The sequence below is a fragment of the Toxorhynchites rutilus genome, chromosome 2 (assembly GCF_029784135.1).
Source record: "Toxorhynchites rutilus septentrionalis strain SRP chromosome 2, ASM2978413v1, whole genome shotgun sequence".
Taxonomy (NCBI): Eukaryota; Metazoa; Arthropoda; class Insecta; order Diptera; family Culicidae; genus Toxorhynchites; species Toxorhynchites rutilus.
The window spans coordinates 324,928,151-324,948,601 of NC_073745.1; the positions used below are offsets into that span (position 1 = coordinate 324,928,151).

Here is a 20,451-nt window from a genome sequence, read left to right on the forward strand (position 1 = left end):
TAGCAACTGATAGAAGCTGGAACCCATCACGAAATGGTATTTATGTTCATCTTCATTCAACCTTTTGGATTGCGCTCTTATATATCATAACATACTCTCTTTCTTGACACTTTGACTATCGCGTATTCAAGTAATAGCAAAAGGTCTCATTAGACCACGTTATCCGTAATCCGAGTAACAAGAGTTCTCGTCGATCCATCTCGCGTTATTTACGAAGTATTTATTTCGTTCTTTCTTTGTTTTAGGAGGCTTTAAACCTTGCAGTTCATTCGCCTCTAGTATATTTTATTCGAGAAACATCGTCTGCATGGACACGGACTCATTTATTTCTCCAAAGACGGATTGAATCTTGTACATGTTTATTTTATCGATACATATGCCTTAGGGTGCCAATGAAAATGGTCATCTCGAATTTCAAAAAGCCACCCCATAAAAAATGTTCACCACCTCGAAAAAACATCCTATGCCAAAAATCAGCTCAGTCGGACTTACGGGAGAGTGGCGCAAAGCGGTCAAAGTTTGAGTTTTTTGAAAATCGGAAAATCACCCAAGGGGTGAGTAAAGGAAATCAAGGTTTCCAAAATATTTTTTGATGTAGAACTACGTTTTTCAGGAAGAGTGCCAAATCAGAAAACAGTTCACGTTTTTATGAAATAAAGTTAACGTTAATAACTATTTTCACTGTGAACCAATTCTCATGATTTGCATACCAACCGAATCGGAAATTCTCTAAGATTTGTTTGATATGCTATACATTACAATTCGCTAATCTCTAAACAGTTTAAATTCATGGAAACTGGAAGAACTTCCTGTTTCCCATACATTTGTTCTGCCGATTTGTGTGCTAAGCCTACCCGTATTTCGAATGCTTATAACTAGAACATTTCTTAATAGATCGGAAAGATGTTTGCATCAATTGATAGGAAATATTTCTACGCTATCACGATTCATAAAATGTTATTTTTCATGAGATGAACAATTGAATAACTGTAAAATGATAAGCGTTATTTAAAGCCGTAACTGCCAAGTTTTGATTGGCCCGATTTACGGTTTCCCCAACACAGATTTCAAAATCGATGTACCTGTGGAAACCCGCTTTGCAAATATATATGCAAGTCGGGGTTGTTTTTGTTCACACCGAACTGTGTTTCCCTAACACGGACTTCAAAATCAATGTGCCTGGGGGAATCCGCTTTGTCAAAACATGCAAGTCGTGGGTATTTTTTCCCACTGAGCTGTATTTCCCTAAGACGGACTTCAAAATTAATGTGCCTGGGGGAATCTGCTTTGCAAATACATGCAAGTCGGGGGTATTTTTTGGTGTTGAGTACTTTTGTACTCGCTTGTCCTTGTGTAGACCGAAATATGTTTCCCCAAAACGTTCTTTTAAACTGAGAAGCCTGGGAAAATCTTCATTTCAGATGCTAGAGGCGAATGAACTTTCGCGGCTCGAGAACTACGTAAACATGAGATGTGCAATAATTTCAGAGGGAAATGTAAAATACAATGATCGTTTGACAATTCTTCCGTTCACATATTTTGGTAGTCCTATCATATCAAACGTAAAAGGATGTTCATCAAATTCATTTGTTAAGAAGAACATGATCTATCAGAAAAATGTCGATGCATTCTAAAATAATATTCGAAGTGGTAAACAAGTGAATTGCATAATGTAATTTCGTAGTTCTACGTCGAAAATATGCGGTCGTGTCCTAGATACAACCCCTTACAATTTTTTTGATGCCAAATGTTTAAAATTGCATGAAACGTCGAGATCTACTGTCATCTCGTAATTTTTTTTTGTCAAAAATCGACACTCTGGGACTTTTTTTCCGATATATGATGCGAAACATATGGTTTTGAGTGCCAATAACAATAGTTATCTCGATTTTTCGTTCGGAACTTGCTGCGAGATGTTGATTTGCACGATAATATACCCTATGCAAAATATTAGCCCATGCGGACTTCATTTACTAGTGTCGCAGACGTTAAAATTTGAGTTTTTTGAAAAACAAAAAATCAGCGGAAATCGGAATTTTAAATTTTTTCTTGGTGCCAAATGTCTTAAAATGGCATGAACCGTCGAGATTTACAGTTATCTCGGAAAAAAATGTTGTCAAAAAATTGACATTGGTCATATGAAAAGTCGATTATAAAAAAAATATATTTTTTTTAGATAACTGTAAATCTCGACGTGTATTTTGGTGCAATTTAAAGACATTTGCCACCAAAAAAAATAGCTGAAATTTTGCATAGGTTGTTTTTTCGAAGTGGGGAACATATAGGTAAATATATAGGGGAACATAGGGTAACTTCTAGAAAATTTTAGGGTCGATTTTTTTCCATACATTCATTGGTACCCTACTGTGCCCCGACGATTGAGTAGTTAGCGTCACACATATCATGATTGGGGTTCGGGTTTGATTTCCGTGCTCTGCTTCCCGAGCAGTAGTTATTTCTCACAAAACGAACATTACGACCTTAAATATTCCAAAGCAACAATATAGTTTATTGATAACCCAAACATCCCACGACAGCATCTTATCTCATCCAAACGATTCCATCGTCCCCTTCTTACTTGAGGCATAGTACCTCATACTCGCAGTAGCTGATCTCGGCCCCATCAAATGGAATGTACAGACATCCATGGGAGGAGTGAACCTTTCCCGGCGTTTGGGTTCCGCTGTGCAACGCCCGCCCCATGTACAGTGGCTCTCCATCGATGGTGGCACCAATCTTTACCGCACCATCGGGAATGACTCCATTGGCGGCAAATTCCCACACGAAGTCGCCCGATCGAAGCACCTCAAAGTCCTCCTTGAGCACTTCCTCCCCGCCGTAGCAGATGAAGGCCAGATTTTTCGATGGGATCACCTTGGCAGGAATCATCTCACCCTCGTGGAAGGCACGACCGGCGAAGATTGTCGCCCCATCACTGTCCACTCCAGCCCGGACCATGTTGGCGGGGAAGGGTCCCTCAAGGGTGCAGTGTTGCCAGCAGCCTCCTGTGTGAAAAGGTAAGGACAGAGTTAACACAATTGTGTTTGATTTTGTGGGGTTTAAATGTACACGATAAACGACGAGAACAACCCGAGTGTGAGTAACTGTTACAGGCAGTGTTAGTAATAAATTAACACAAACTTATAAAGCTTTTACCGACTAATTCATCTTGAACGGTGGTACTTTGAGATACAATGGTTGGTTGCAATGTTTCTTTCTCCTCGTCCGAGGAACTGGAAGATGATGATGATGATGGTTGTGGTGGTGACGATGGCTGTTCTATTGTTTGAGGCATGGGAAATCCGTAGGATAGCTCGAATCCCGTAGGTTGACCAGACTGCATGTAGTTATGGATAAAACCAATGGGTGGGGGTGGTCCTGTATGAATTCGGGATGGCTTGGTATAGTTAGAAGGAATTTTGGAACAGGTTTGGTTTCGTTCAATAGCAACGTTTTCTGAATTAAAACGACGTGGAAAAAATGCAGTTTTATTTAAGCTATACTACCAACGTCAGTTTGTTGTGAAAGTCAGTGCTGGTGAAAAAGAAAGGCGGTGAAACTACAGCGCGGTCATACCGTCCTATAACCCTGCTCAATGTTGACTACAAAATTCTGAGTAGAGTGATGAAAGCTCGCTTAGAACTTTTACTCCGGACTCACCGTGTGCTGAGCGCTGTGCAGAAATGCGCAAATGCTTCTTCTTCTTATATGGCACTAACTTTCCTAGAGGAACTCCGCCGTCTCAACGTAGTATTACTTGCGTCATTTTCATTAGTACTTAGTTGAGATTTCTATGCCAAATAACACGCCTTGAATGTATTCTGAGTGGCAAGCTCTAGAATACGCGTGACCACAGTGCAAGTCAGAGGAAATTTCTTTGAAGAAAAATTTCCCCGACCAGAACGGGAATCGAACCCGAACCCCCGGCATGTTAGGTTTTGACGCTAACCACTCGGCCACGGGAGCACGAAAAAATGCGCAAATGCCCATTGGTCAATTTTTCAAGCCTCTCTTTCACTGAAGGATCGAGTGGCCCGAATGATAACGAACAAACAGAAAGGAAAGTTGAGTTCGTTAGCTGGATCTCCAGGGTGGAAGATGCCTCTTCGTCGCGGCTGCTCATGAATGGGCGCCTGTCACAACCGATCCGAATAGAGCGTTCTGTACGTCAAGGTGATCCGTTGTCCATGCTTCTTTTCGTGATATATCTGCATCCACTACTTACACATTTGGAGCGTATATGTGGTGATGATTTATGCGTTGCGTACGCCGATGACATTACGGCGATCGCAACTTCAACGTCAACAATGGAACGTATTTTTAAAGTATTTGGCGATTTCGAGATAGTAGCTGGAGCAAAACTCAATCGTCAAAAAACAGTGGCAATAGATGTCGGTTTCATCAATGGAGATCCGCTGACGATACCAGGGCTGCAGACAACAGAGAAGGTTAAGGTGTTGGGCATTATTTTTGTCAATTCAGTGCGACTGATGGCAAAATTGAACTGGGACAGTTTGATATCCAGAATTGCGCAAATAATGTGGATGCATAACATGCGATCCCTAAATTTACAACAGAAGGTTATACTGCTGAACACGTTTATCACAGCAAAGGCGTGGTACGTCGCATCGATATTACCACCACAGTGCATTCATACTGCGAAACTGACTGCGATGATGGGAACTTTCCTATTTCGTGGTTTGCCAGCACGTGTCCCAATGCAACAATTGGCGCGTAGCAAAGAACAAGGCGGACTTAAGCTACACTTACCGGTAATCAAAAGCAAGGCACTTCTGGTCAATCGCCACTTGAAAGAAATCAATTCAATGCCGTTTTATCAATCCGTATTGAGCCAAAACATCCCCTATCCCGCTGAATGTCCCTGTTTGAAAATCATGTGTCAACAGATCATCTTGCTGCCGCAGCATAAGCAGCAAAATCCCACCTGCGACCAAATACACAGATTATATCTGGAACAGCTGGAGCCGCCTAGAGTGGAACGAAAATACCCGAGCCAAAACTGGAAGCAAATCTGGTTAAACATTTTCACGAAAAAAATGTCATCGAGCCAGCGCAGTGACCTTTATCTGTTGGTGAGTGAAAAGACAGAACATCGTAGATTGTTCAACATCATCGGGCGAGCAAGCGATCAGAATTGTGAACGCTGCATTGCGACTACGGAGACGCTGAAGCATAAGTTCAGCGAGTGCCCCAGAGTGACTGCAGCATGGCGGTACATGCAACAGCGATTTACGACGACACTGGGTGGGTGGCGAAGACTCACATTTGACGATCTTTTACGACCGGTACTCAACAACATCGCACCAGCAAGTAAAATTGAAATTCTGAGGTTATTCATAATCTATACAAACTATATCAAAAATCATAACAATGCAATAGATATCAGTGAACTTTAATTCTTTTTAAATTATAATGAATTTGTGATGTAAATACTAGAAATAAATAAACAATACTTGACAAAAAAAAACAGCGAATCACAAAAACAATGCAATAGATATCAGTGAACTTGAATTCTTTTTAAATTATAATGAATTTGTGATGTAAATACTAGAAATAAATAAACAATACTTGACAAAAAAAACAGCGAATCACAAAAAACTTCTTAAATGGATAGTAACCATCACAAAGAATTGAAATTTCATAATTGTATATGTATGATACCCCTGTACGCCAAACTTTGTTAAAAGGGCTTTCCAATAAAAATATATCAAAACAATTTCGAAGGGGAGGTGTTTTGAGATATAATAGTTTTCAATACTAAATTCAATTTTTGAGTAAAATGACGTATTGTAAACGTTATTTTTCCTAATAGTTCATTGATTTTACTTTGTCGAACATCATATTTCAATCAGACATATGCATTCTAAGTTACGATTTTTTGAACGAAAGATCAATGATTTTCAATACGCTCTTTCGTAATTAAAATTGGTCATATTATAATGAAAACTGTATATTTTGGGAAATTTGCATCATAAGTTATCAACATGGAAAACTTCAAGTTTGAAATGTTCAAGTTTCAAAAAAATGGGTGGGTTATAGTTATGATACAACCGCAAAGTTGACGTGGGACTTGCTTAGCTAAGCAATCATTTGTTTGTATTGATTAAATTTTTGATTGAATTAAACAATTTACGAATTCAATCGAATTCAATATATTTGCTTTGTGGGTAAAGAGATTGAATAAATGCCATGTAAGGTCAATTCATGCATTGTGATAAATTATGTTCTTCGTTACAAATAAAGTTATTGACAGTCCTTTCACGTTTGGTATGATTCTTAGGACAAAATATGTCCTAAGAATCCTAAGAAAAAAAAATACCCCCGGGGGTATTTTTTTTCCGACTGAAATATGTTTTCCTAACACAGACTTTAAATCCAAGAAGCGTGCCGATTTCTCCAACACTGCTTGGTTTTGAGGTCTGTGTTAGGGAACACATTTCGGTGAGAACAAAAATCCCCATACTTTCATGTATTTTCAATGCCGATTTTCCCAAGGCTGCTCGGTTATGATGGCTGTGTTGGGGAAACCGTAAATCGGGCCAATCAAAACGAGGTAGTTAGGGCGTTTAGATAACGCTTAACATTTTACAGTTATTCAATTGTTTCTAATGAAAAATAACATTTTATTAATTGCGATAGATGCGTAGAAATATTCCCTATCAATTGATGCAAACATCATTCCGATACAGTAAGAAATGTTCGAGTTATAAGCATCCGGAATCTTTAATTTTTCCTTACATGTTCTGTGTTTATGTTTTCATTTTACCCCCTATATACTCCGGTTAGACGTAGTCCCACGTCAAAAAATTGGGAGAGAGTTAGCGCCCGGTCAACTTGGCGTAGAATTACTCAATGTATGTTTGCTTCTTCCAGCAGTTTCTTTGTCAACATAAGTCAAAAATCATTCGGGCGCTTTCGTTGCTAGCTGATTTTACTCCGTCCGTGTTCATTGCTTTTTTCACCATTTATTAATGTGACGAGATATTTAAAAAAAGATTCCAAGTGCATGGTTTGTAGTTCGAAAACATTATTGCTATTATGAGTATAGCACTACATGGGGATGGACCGTTAACATATTTGGCAAGATGAGTTTTCGGAGAACTGGATTTTTACAAGAAAGAAAGCATGGAAATCATTATGGTGCAATTCCAACTGAAATCGAACTAAAAATTTTAAAAACTTCTATTTTTGATTCGAACGAAAATTTTTTGTTGCGTACACCGCAATGTATGAAGAAGCAACAGCCAACAGTCAATCCATTTCTCCAACACAGACATCAACTTCGGTCATCGACGAGATAAATCTCCCCCCAAATTTGGTATAAATACCAGAGCGTGATCGAGAAGAACTCATTCCACATCCAAAATCTGTTAAGTGAACATAGAAATACAAACAATAGAATTGCCACACGCGTGTTTCATTTGTGTAGTTTGTCAGGCCGTTCTCGCCACAAAGGGTCTTTTTTAAGACTGGAGAGTATATAGTAAAGTTTTCTACAGTCCACTGGTTACAGTTGCAGTAGTTTTACTGCCCCCACCTAAGGAAATTCCCAGCATCATCCAGGATTTGATTCAGGCTGTTTCGCTGACCCACCGCCGGGATTTCTTCACCGTATCATCGCGTGCAAGGAGCCGCGATCGGAAATCACCCATTCCGTAGTGAACAGTTACGGTTGGAGGAAATATGAGCTTTCCACAGCATTTGTGAATTTTTTGACTCAAGTGTAACTTTTGAAAAGGGCGTATCGATTTTAGTAAAAGAAATCTTTGATAATATATATCCCAAAAACTATGAGTCCTATCGAAATATTGTATTAGAAAGAGTTATAGAGTATTGATGTCCAAACGTGAAACAAATATACACTTTTTCTTATTCACAAAAAAACCTTTATTTTTAAATATCTAAATTATATATTTTTTATTTTTTCATATAATACAGAAGTCACGTAGAAAATTTAAAAAATGGGCACAAGATGGTATAACTATTTTTGACAAACTTTGTGGAACATCGAATTTTTATGAATTTTCGAAATTTCGAATTTTTGTATGTTAACAATAATTTTTAGCCACAAATCATGAGTCCTGATGTGATTTAAAATAGAGAAGCTCTTTATCAATTTCCTTCTAAACGCAGCCATTCTCGAGATATTTGAAAAAAAAACATTTCTAATTTATTGTCTTTTTAAATTTAAATAATTTTTTCTAATATGTATTTTTATTTTTTTTTGTATAAAAAAGAAGTGATGTACAAGATTTAAAAAAAATAGAACAAGATGGTACAACTATTTTTGACGAACTTTGTGGAACATCGAATTTGTATGAATTTTCGAAACTTCGAATTTGTGTATGTTAACAATCATTTTTAGCCACAAATTGCGAATTCTGATGTGATTAGAAACAAAAAAGCTCTTTATCAATCTCCTTATAAATGCAGCCATTCTCGAGATATTTGAGAAAAACTCTCATTTCTTGTCTTTTTTTATAGCGAATAGGCTCTTTCAATATGTTTGTCGTGTTACACCGCCATGTTCATGAAATTTTATGAATTTGCTTATAATTTTAATTTTTAACTTTTCCAAATACATCATTATGGTAAAAATATATACTAATCGATACGCCCTTTTCTTTTTGAGTCAAACTTCCCAAATGCTGTGGAAAACTTATATTCCCTCCAACCCAAACGGAACACAAACTTTCATTCGAATCGAAAATACTCATGTTTTGTCATTTGTCGATTTCATTTGGAATTGCTCTATGGTAATCGTCCATTACGAAAGATGTTTTTATGTGAAATTTACTGTTCCAGCTGATTCATTCTATGCCATCAGATCAGATCAAAAATCACATCGCACCACAGTCAAGTTTACCTCACGTCACAAATTATAATGGAAATGGCGCTTAGGCCACTTTTTACGGGCTCATTTTTTCACATTTCTGTAAAACCTCGCAGTGTTTAGGGAGTGTTTGGTATTCTTTATCGATCTATTACAAAAATCGTAAAAAGTCAATTTTGGCGCTTACGTCTCTTTGTGAGATTACGACCATGCAGACTCTAGCAACATCGCAGCAAACCCAACCAGGCTATGTCAGAAACTACTAGAAGTGGAAAAGTGAGAACTATTTGGTAAGCGCGCTGTTTGATGTAGGCAATTGTGTTGTATAACAGCTTTAGAAATTATGTTAGCTTTGATTGTTCGATCACCTCGATGAAATAGACGTAGTGAAATCGGAGGTAAAAGTGTAAGTGTTCCATAACACAACAAAAAATCAGATGAATAAATAAACAAACAAATTTATTGTCCTAGGAATTAACCTCATTCAAGTACAGTAAACATTCGCTAACTGGGCGAAAAAGAGAAGGTCAGTTATCAGTGGCGTCGAGTTAAGCTTTGGCACCCGGGGCGGAAGAGTCGATTTGTACCCCCCATCCTCCCACCAGAAAAGGAATCAATCAAGTTTATTCAATTTATTCATACAAATTCGGTTCATTCTGCACCCCTGAAATCGTGTACCATACCATTCTGCACCACTAAAATCGTGTACCTAAAATCGCGTTTTAACTGGTCCGACATGTAAAACGTCAAATAAAATCGAGGGGAACTTCAATGAATTGTTTGATTCGCGCTGATCATGAAATTGGATTCCAATGGAAGCTTCGCATTGAGTGCGACAACAGGTATGAAATATAATTTGAGGAAATTATTTTTCTCGAATTTAATCAATGTTTTTGTAATGCGAAAATAATGTCAATTTTCATAACATTTCAAATTACAAAAAACATCCCCGAATGCAGCAAATTTTCCATTTGGATATGGCGTCGATTGTTTACGAAATTCTGCTTTTTAACTGGTCAAAGAACCAGCTAACGTTCGCCCAGTTAAACCAGGACCAGTTAGCGAACGACTACTGTATACATTGTTGCGCGATCTTGTGCAGCGAAGTACAGGAGAATCACGCGAAAAAGGTTGTACGTAATTCAATTTACAAAGAAAAACCAATGTCAGTATTTGTCCATAAAACAAAATTTCGTTCATTCAACCTAATAAATATTTTTGGCTTTGAGCTAAAATCGCTGATCCTGAGATGTCTCCTCGTTCGAACAGTTCTAAAAGTGTTTACTGTGTTTTTTCGCTGTAACTTAGCGGTTCTACGTTGTTACACAATAACGATCCTGGGTTGGAATTGAACCACATTGAGTTTTAAATCCGTAGACTACGAAATCGTTCAGAACTTCTAGTTTGATAAAACATGATCTTTGTGTTCCTGAACTAGTATTGTGACACGTCAACGTCATAACGTCACAATGAAGCGATTTATTGATCCGTTTATCAATAGCCCCAATTATAACACATATTTCAGCAATAAACAAACGAACTATTTATCAGTTCATCATACGAAATATTCGATAGTTCGTTGCTCTCTTTTTTAGTCATCATCACTTCACAAGCTAATTTCTGTTTGTTTACACATAATGAAGAATATGGGCTATTGTTTCTGGTATAAACAAATCTCGACAACACTTTTCACTCAATTGATTCACAGCGAAACAAAAAACTGATGAAAAATCCGTTAATTACGCCAATTATCGTCACACTTACCGGTCATTATTGCTCAAGATGAAATATAGCTTCCAACAATGTCACAATTCAACCTTCACAGTGTGTTTAACCCGAAATGGTATCACCGACTGTTGCTCATCTTGACAAGAACCGTGCTAAAATGTACACGTAAATGAAACAATTAGTATCTTTGTATTTCGACAGTGTACCTTGCTACTCTCCCAGTATGTAGATATTGTTTATCAGAGAGGGAATGAAGATTACTTATCTGGTGGGTTCCTAGGTGTGAGGTTTTTATCTTCGATTGAGCAGCCCATATTTATCAAGCTGCAGCCGTTGCGTAATTAGAAGACAAATTAGTCAGTTTTGCCACAGAAACAGGGATTACACCCGTGCTGTATGTTGTTTTCGTGGAACCATGTATTAGAAATATTTGACATGAATTGGATAACGAAATTATTTTTGGTATGGCATGAGTGAGGCGATAAAGTGTGTCGGAAACAAAAGCTTAACGTGTATACAGTGACTCAAACTCGTAATCGTACTCCACCATGCAGATCTCTTTTCCCATCTTTTGCAAGTCGAAACAAGCTTTCGGAACATTCTATTTAGATTAAGTTCTAGTGTCATATGAGAGTTAAAAGGTTTGCTATCTATTTTCAGAATAATATAATAGTTTTTATTTCTCTAAAAATGGCGAATGTGTGTGCTAACGTATGAACATTGACTCAAACTCATAATCGTACGCTGGTTGAAATCTCTACTCGATTTCGAAGACGTTGGCCAATTTCCGAATTCCATCATAAGTATGGTATCCCTTGTTCATTGCAACTATTATTAGCTGTTTTGGCCATATTTACGAGTTCTTTCGTGTATTTGGAAAGAATATTTATCATTTTTTTCATCAAGTGGTTTTTCAAAACGTTATTTTTAGAAATTTAATGGTTTCTAAGTTTCCTACACAGATAACTTTCTTTGTTTTTTACAGGGATTGATGTCGGAAGATTGTGGAGGAATATCAATAACTTTTGAGTAATTGTAATGATAACCATCGGAGACAAAAATATCAAATTAGAACCCATCCACGGAAATAACATCTTACCAGTAAGGTGTTGGTATGTTTCATGCTGTTTGTAATAATCAAATTGGAGTTACTGATATTTTTTTTGCTGAGATACTGTTTGTTCATCTGTGCTCGGGCATTCAGGTTGCCATTTCCTAGGTATATTACAATTTTTTTGTTTGTTCAATTTGTTTTGACGTAGGATTACGTCTTTCGGGAACATATTGGGGTACAAATTAAAAAAATCGAAAATCGAGCACATCGTGAAAATTGTCCAATTTCAAACGCTTATTGCTCAGTCATTTCATGATGGATCGATGAATTTTTTGCGTCAATCGATTTCGGCACTCCATAACATTTTTTTATATTGAAGAAAATAATATATGCCATGAAACTAAATATTGAACAATTGAAAAATCTCAACCCCTATCCTAACGGAAATACCCATCTCTGATTGGTCGAAATTGACGACAAATGCGGCGGGTCCCTAACAGAGACATCAAAACCAAGCTGCCTGGGGGAATTCGGCATTGCAAATACACAAAAGTAAGTGTACTTTTGTTCCTACCGAAATATATTCCCTAATAGAGACATCAAAACCAAGCTGTCTGGAGGAAATCGACATTGCAAATACATGAAAGTCGGGGGCATTTTAATATTGCAAGTAAGGTGAGTGATACAAATAATTCTAGCAAAAAGAAAATCAAATTTGGAGTTTTGATGTTGGTTGCTTCATGAAATTTCATAACAATGACCGATCGTGTATTGTGAAAAATTTAGCACAAGTGTAAGTGTAAAGTGTATATGGTAGCAGTTGTGTTAAAAATGACTTGATGACACGATTTATTTAAATTTTCATAAATAAGCACTCCAAGGTGTGTTCCCGCTCGAGAACGAGTTAGCATAACGGAATCCTACGTCAACTATGCGGTCGTATCTCGAACACAACCCTCCTGTGACTTTTTTTATCGATGGTGTAATGGTTCAGAATGTTTACTTAAACATCCTGAAGGAAAATATGAAGCAAAGTGTCAACAAAATGTGATGGAATCGAGGATTCAAGTTTTGCTAAGACAATGACACAGAGCTCAAAACGTATGAAGTTCGCATATGGTTACATTACAATTACTCAAAAGTTATTGATATTCCTCCACAATCTTCCGACATCAATCCCAGTAAAAAACTAAGAAAGTTATCTGTGTAGGAAATTTAGAAACCATTAAATTTCTAAAAATAACGATTTTAAAAACCACTTGATGAAAAAATTGATAAATATGCTTTCCGAATACACGAAGGAACAAGTCGTAGTTATTCTATAACAACACAATGATGGTCAATTGAGTACCAGCCATGGTGACCGGTATTAAAAATATATGTCAAACAATCTCACTGGGGTAATCCACGCAGAAATATTAGATCTTATTATTATTAACTTATTATTTCCAGCAAAAACTTCGACGAATTAATTTCAAACCTATTTGGGCATTAGCTAAAGGAAAAAGAAACCTAAACCAATCCTTCTGCTGGTTCAGAGGGTTCAGTTCAAACAAAATCACATCTATTGAAAAGGGCAATGCGCTGGGGCAACAGTTTGAGTTTTAACATAATTCAGGTCAGAATATCTGCAGGAAACATGAGCAATACGTTGTTGAAGGAGTTGCTGTGGCTGATCATTCATACAGCTTAGTTTTAGAGAAGTCAAAAGTGAGCGATTTTGGATCGATATTAAGAAAATCGATGTTTTTCTATCGATTTCTTCGGTCTTAGAAAAACTTTTTGTAGATTTGTTTTTTAGTGAGCAGTGAACATCAGTTCCAGCCAAAAGGTTGTGTTCTAGACCTGGCACAAAACCAAGAATCGGTTTCGACTAAATGCCATATATATATGATAAGATTGGCTTTTATGGGATCGTTGTCAACTGAGTTCTTGGCAGACACCAGTTGTAGAATTTCTAATAATCCTTTTTCAATAATTTTATTTGATTCAATATTTCTCACCTAAACAAACTATATAAATCGAGTCTACCTGTACATGGTATACTGTTTTTTTTTTAATCGGGGTTGTTCTGAGCCGACCTCAAAAATGTGATTCTAACCGATTCTCTGTTTTGGCTTCGTTGTTATTTAACGTGTTGATTTGGCGCCTACCATCAATGGCTTGCACAAGCCTGACTCATCGGGCAGTGTTCACTACTGAAGGGACGCATTTAATCGTGCTATTAGACGGAATTTCGTGCTATTACCACCGGAATTTCGCTATGATCTTCGCTTCTTATAATTTTTTGTCCAACTCCATTCCTGGTTTTAGGGCCGTTTTTAATGAACCAGAAGCCATCATCTTTGTTTCCAAAATGACATCCAAATACGACATTCGACTTCCGCTGTTAAAGCCCTCTTATCAAATACCCATATCGTAGGAGTTTTTCACCATTACTGGTCACTCTGAGCTAGTATCAGCAAACCGGAAGTCAAAACAAGATCATATTCGTTTCCTTATCTTCTCCTTTCATCTATATAATTGGGGGTGTATGTTATTTCCAATTCCAATTGGGAATAGATTCGTTGCAAAAAAGGACCATCATTGTTAAAAATGTCGAAAAAAGGGACTCCTGATTTGGTTTCTGTTTTTCTCTTTTTTTTTACAAATCATGAACCACAATGACCAGTAGAAATCATAGTTAAAGAGTTATACTATACATTTCAATGCTGATGTCGCCAAAAACGAGAATTTTATGTGACGAATGGCTGTTGCAATTTAGGGGGTCGGATCAGGGCTATTCTAAACATTTTTTGAAAAATAAAATCTTCTTTCTGAAACAGATAGCATACTATGTGACACCATGACTTTTTCTAAACGGAAAGTTTCGAAGGCTTGTTTTCGACTGTTAAAAAAAATGGAAAGTGGTGTACGAGTTCGAATTTGTATCACTGTATGCATGAGAGGTTGTTGAGTCAGGGCAACATTTATACAATTAACATACACTAAGGCAATAGGAAACAATCAAAACAACCATATGCAGTAAACATTCACTAACTAGGCGAAAAGGGAAGACCAGGTATCGACATTCGCGTTTTAACTGGTCCGGCATGTTAAACGTCAAATAAAATCGAGGAGAACTTCAATGAATTGTTTAATTCGCGTTGATCATAAAATTGGATAAACAAAAGAATTCACATGGAAGTTTCGCATTGAGTGCGACAACAGGTATGAAATATAATTTGAGGAAATTATGTTTCTGTAATTTAATCAATGTTTTGCCATGCGAAAATAATGTCAATTTTCAAAACATCCCAAACTACATTCGAATGCCCCTCATAGCAAATCTTCTGTTTCAATGTGGCGTCGATTGTTTACGAAATTCTGCTTTTTAACTGGTGCAAGAACTAGTTAACGTTCACCCAATTAAAAAGCAGACCAGTTAGCGAACGACTACTGTACACGATCACACGAGTCATTTTAAGATTTTCTCCTCGACATTCGGATTACACAAATAAAATAAATATTCCTAATATCACAAAGTTGATAATTACAACAGTTATAAACAGAGAAATGACGAATTGCCACATTGCTGAACTTATCGACGAGTAATTCTCTCAACCTGAGACCAAAAGAAACCTTTCGCGGATATCAACTTGTAGCCATCGTTCAAAGGAAACGATGACTAAGGCGGTACATATTATTATTAGCAAATAAATGACAAATGAAACAATTATTTCTTTTGTAAATAGCCGGGTACTCACCGCTTATCTGTCTCCTCGTGAGTGCCTGCTCCAAATACAATCATATCATTGAAAAATGAAATCCAGATAAGATAAACACCGATCGGTGTGAAGTACTTTGGTCGATTATTCAACAACTCCGGAGACATTTTGATGCGACGTGTTTTTCAGTACCTTGGACTTCTTTGAGGTGACCGAAGGACGCTCTAAAATGGGTGAGACTAGATACAAAATCTATTATTATCAAGATTCATAAAAGAGGTTTTTCTCCACAGCAACTAAATGGGTATGGGCTAGCGCCAGTGGACCCTTTCCACCGAACATGGTTGAGGGTGGTCAGGACAGCGACGGGTGTCCGATCTACGTGGGACGTGCGAACCACGCGGGAGATGTAGTTCCGGCGAAAGTGATTCCCCAAAAAAACGCCGCCTATATCGCACACGGCGGCGAGGAGATTCTCGTGGAAAGCATCGAAGTGTTGTGCCAGAAAGAGCTCCTCTGGGATAATGCAACCGGTGGTAATATTCCTCCGGATGCGGTTGTTGGTGGAAGTACAGTTGACGGGGAATTGCTCTACGTTGGACGAGCTGTTCACGAGGGATCGCAGACGATTGGCAAAGTGCAACGCTCCCATGGCTGTCTTTACATTCCGTACGGTGGAGCCGAGGTTGCCCTCCAAGGTTATGAAGTGCTCTGTGAGCGGTAAAATTGCTCCTGATGATTCAAGTTTGATAATAAATCCTCAAAACAATTCAGTATTTTGAAGCGATTTTATGCGGTGATATCCATTGAATGCAACACTACGTAAAATATTCGCTTTTATATTTTTACATATGCTATTTTAGAAATGTTACCAAATCTCCGTCTCCCCTCGCTTTGTGTGTTCGAGTCTACCGTCTCCGGTCGACCAGTGGCAACAGTAACATGTCGCGATTTATGTTTTCATGTCTTGTGTAGTAGCATTATTCAAAGTACATTTTATTAATACATATATTTGCCCATTTGGCTTCCTAACATACGCTAAATCAGTTTAGCCGGCGAAAGCTTTTCCTGCGCTTCGTTAAGAAACAACTTCTTGTCGTATTATGTTTTTTCTGCCAGTGTTGTACCCTAAATTGTATACCTCATCCAGAATATGGCACTGCTAAATATTGTATGTATTTCGTATGTATGTTACATCAAAGAAACGGTAATTGTATATTACAAAGAGAAAAGGCGTACCTAGTTTTGTTTGGCATCTACACTCGATAAAGCTTTTTTTTCTTTTTCATTTTCGCAATTCTAATTGATTCTGAAATTTACGATCACATTCAGAAAAGGAATGGTATTATTTAGACACTCGATTTGTTTTTTGTTTGTTTTATCTACTCTTCTTTACAGAAGAGCTGTTTTAGTGAAGGTTTTCTTCTGCGAACGGTATTAATTTCGATTAGGTACTTTAATGCTCGTGTTCGGTAACAAAAAAAATATTCAGAAAAAAAACAGAAAATAAAACGGAACGACATTATGTTGTTCAAATGGCAGGAATATTGTACTCTTGCAATTCACTATATTCTGCTGTATTGTTTTTCTCGTGAGACATTGATAAGTTTATTTAGTCTCCGGGCTGTACCTGTCTATTCACATTTATTATTTGTTTCTGTATATATTGTAAATGAGTTTTATGCTGCACATGTTATTAAAATTTTCTGAGTGCATTTTCTTTTCATAACAAAAATACACAGCACTTATCAGTGTTGTTCTGCCATTTATATATATACGCTTCAATACTAGTTTTTTGTAATATAAATAACTACTCTGCCTCTTCATTGTCCTTATTATCATTTAAACATTGAATCCAACAAAAAGGCATTGCTTTCTGGGGAGTGAAAGCCTCATATTAATTACACTTCGCAAAAGTTACAACGTTTGCGCCTAGGCGCATTGCAAAATTGGGGGATCTAGCAATGACCATACAAAATCAAAACCTAACACTGGGGCATCAATAAAAATCGTCCGAAAAAGAGCGCCAATGGCGCCACCTTATTGATACTCATCATCGCTACTAAGCAGCATCGTCTTCTCATTGTAATTTTGGCTGATCGTGGCCACTTTCTGGCCGGTGCCACCACCCGGCATAAACTTCCGTTGGCTGCCTAGCGTGGGCGGTGCGATGTAGTTGTTGTAGCTGTTGGTGTAACCGGCGCTTCCTCGCCCGTTCCCGCCACCGCCACCATTCTGGCTACCACTCATTGTACCCATGTTGTTTCCGCCGGTGCCTCCCTGCGTTAGCTGATGGCTCGGATCGTCCGGATCGTACGATGAGACCCGAATGCCACGTGAGTTCTTACCCCCTGCAATGTATGAATTATTGCATCATGTTATAAGAAGGACAGTTGATGGATACTAGGGGTAGTGATCATGGTTTAAAATGTTTTTTTTTCAAGAACATCCATTCTAGAATATAAATGAATCTGAAACATGCTGCGACACATACCTGGATTTGCTGGACTCACCGCAATTTAGAAGATGCTGTCCGGGGATTACACGGTGCCTCAATCATCCTTAATGCAGATCAAGATAGAATTCGAGAAATACATACGATCATTTGGCAAATTTTGTAATTTCTACCAAATTTTACAACTTTGGTAGTCCAGTGATAGGGCCAGGGCAAATTTATTTCAAAATGTAGATCACAATCATCGTTTTTCCATATCCTTCTTTGTTCATGATGATGTATCTATGAGAGTTTAACACTAGGTTTACGGACGTTTCTTATATACCTATCTATACGAACACGGGCCATTATGACACAAAATACATGTAACAACACTTAGAAAGCAGTTTGATTATATACTAAACTAGCTGACCCAGCAAACTTCGTCCCGCCCAAAATTTGTTTTTTGTTATCAATACCTTCAAACATTAACTTTTTCTTACTATGAACAAAATCATGGGTCCAATCGCAGAACTGTTCATTGATTGATCTTCTAAACGACCTCGTTGAATTTACCTTTTACTAAAAACTTCCTAGTATTTCTAACAAAACTCATCATTATAATATCAGATTATTTTCAGACACAATTTTCGTTCAAGATTATTCAACCACTTGCAAATAACAAGCTTCTCCGTTACATGGAATAAATATTTTATACAGAAAATATGATAGAATAAAGACCTAGATCGGACAATTTTTTCCCCTCAGAAAGGTGGGAGGAGTGTTGAACCACATTAGAAATGTGTCTTGCCCCCTAAAACCTCCGCATGTCAAATTTGGTTCAGTTTGCTTGATTAGTTCTTGAATTATGCAGAAATGTATGCTTCATTTGTATGGCAGTCCCCCTCCCCTCTGAGAGAGGGGAGGATTCACCATGGAAACGTTTCGTGTCCCCTAAAACATTCGCATGACAAATTTGGCTCCATTTGCTCGATTAGTTTTCGATTTATGCAGAAATTTGTCTTTCATTTGTATGGCAGCTCCCCCTTAGAGAGGGGTGGTGGAGTGTCTAACCCAGTGTCTTAGAATATCAACAAATATTCACGAGAAACGAATATGATTTTGTACCAGTGTAAATGACTTTTTTTCAGCCTGAAACACACTGCCCTCATTATTTTAATGACAATAACAAACGAGTTCATTTTGTTCATATCGCTGTTGCATGAGCAAATTTGCTATAATGAATGAATGCGACATTGAGTGGGGTTCATAACTTCGCTGTTATTTATACTTTGGATATCAAAAGCAACAAATTGATATTCATCACATCCGAAACGATATTCGTTCTGGCAGTGAATTTAAGTTCAAAATAAATTTTATTTGGCGAGACGGTAGCAACGGCATATGCAGAATGGATACAACGAGTGGTTTTAGCTGCCGTCAAGTCATTTGTGACATCGGGAATTCCATAAGGTATTTCCGATTACGGCATACGGCAACTGCAAAACCCAACCGCACACAGCAGCCTCAGGTTAGAAGTTAACAACAGCTGATATTCATTTGGCTGAAATGAAATTCAGTTCTAACGTTTCCGATAATCAAAATGAAAATGACACTGGGTGGAAAAAATAAACATCGAAACATATTGAAGGACAAAAGTTCATTTGCTCATATTCAATGGTTGCCTGGATATGTCATTTTTATTTTCGTTTGGAATTTATAGGTTTTCGATGCAACCTAGCCCGAAAATCTGTGCATTTGATCTTAGCTAAGATGATTTTTTCCAACACTAGTCTAACCACCGTTAAAACATTTATTGCACCCTAAAACCTCCACATGCCAAATTTGATTTCATTTGCCTGATTAATTCTCGAGTAATGCAGAAATTTGTGTTTCATTTGTATGGTAGCCCCTCTTAGAGAGGGAGGTGGAGAGTCTAGCCACCATAGAATCATATATTGCACCCTAAAACCTCAATATGCCTAATTTGGTTTCATTTGCTTGATAAATTCTCGTGTAATGTAGAAATTTGTATTTTATTCGTATGGCAGTACCCACCTTAGAGAGGGGGGAGGGGTCTCAAACTATCACGAAAACCTTCCCCGGCCCCAAAAACCCCTACATACCAATTTTCATGTTGATCAGTTCAGTAGTTTCCGAGTCCATAAGAATCAGACAGACAGACGGACAGACAGACAGAAATCCATTTATATATATATATATATATATATATATATATATATATATATATATATATATATATATATATATATATATATATATATATATATATATACATAGATAGATATGTAAAATTTATGTTCACAAAAGTACTAATTCAAAAAAAAAATCTAGTATATTCATTTTTCAATGCTCGAACTAAGCAACTGCAACGCTCAAAATTTCTTCGCACACTGACATCAATTGACATTCTGCTTTCTGCTGTTTATCGCTTGTTTCATTTGAGATAAGGATATCAGATAACGGAAATAGCGGATCGAAGTGTAGGTACATTCCTATATATTATTCATATATTATTGGTGTTTGCACCTCGATCAATGAATAAAAGTCATTACAAGAGATAAAATAAAAATGCAAACGGTTTTTGATATTTTCCTTATAAAATTCGAAATGCGTCAAAATGACGCGTCCCGTAAACCTAGTGTTAAACAAT

The 20,451-nt window shown here is 37.3% G+C and overlaps 3 protein-coding genes across 6 annotated transcripts in view; 1 reads left to right on the forward strand and 2 right to left on the reverse strand.

Annotated features, from left to right (window-relative positions):
• Positions 1–2,488: 2,488 nt before the first annotated feature.
• Positions 2,489–10,813, reverse strand: LOC129771994 (uncharacterized). Its single transcript, XM_055776172.1, has 4 exons — positions 10,789–10,813; positions 10,619–10,734; positions 3,157–3,378; positions 2,489–3,005 (listed from the first exon to the last, which is right to left on the reverse strand). Exons 2-4 carry the CDS (start codon positions 10,623–10,625, stop codon positions 2,575–2,577), a joined length of 660 nt encoding a protein of 219 aa, XP_055632147.1. The 5' UTR covers positions 10,626–10,734; positions 10,789–10,813; the 3' UTR covers positions 2,489–2,574.
• A 4,367-nt stretch (positions 10,814–15,180) lies between these two features.
• LOC129771995 (uncharacterized) lies at positions 15,181–16,119 on the forward strand. Its single transcript, XM_055776174.1, has 3 exons — positions 15,181–15,311; positions 15,371–15,576; positions 15,637–16,119. The coding sequence occupies exons 2-3, from the start codon at positions 15,573–15,575 to the stop codon at positions 16,065–16,067; spliced, it is 435 nt and encodes a 144-aa protein (XP_055632149.1). The 5' UTR covers positions 15,181–15,311; positions 15,371–15,572; the 3' UTR covers positions 16,068–16,119.
• A 47-nt stretch (positions 16,120–16,166) lies between these two features.
• LOC129771992 (transmembrane protein 184B) overlaps positions 16,167–20,451 on the reverse strand; it is a 99,119-nt gene continuing 94,834 nt past the window's right edge. For all 4 annotated transcript variants that reach the window (XM_055776167.1, XM_055776170.1, XM_055776169.1 and 1 more), the window contains exon 9: positions 16,167–17,694. In XM_055776167.1, the coding sequence (XP_055632142.1) occupies positions 17,384–17,694 (311 nt within the window). In that variant the 3' untranslated portion in view covers positions 16,167–17,383. The remainder of the gene's footprint in view (positions 17,695–20,451) is intronic.

Bases quoted from the DNA above. Each gene is read 5' to 3' on its own strand.
- LOC129771994 (XM_055776172.1), bottom strand. The intron at 3,006-3,156 runs GTAAAAGCTTTA...CTTTTCACACAG, and splicing joins CGTTCAAGATGAATTAGTCG to GAGGCTGCTGGCAACACTGC.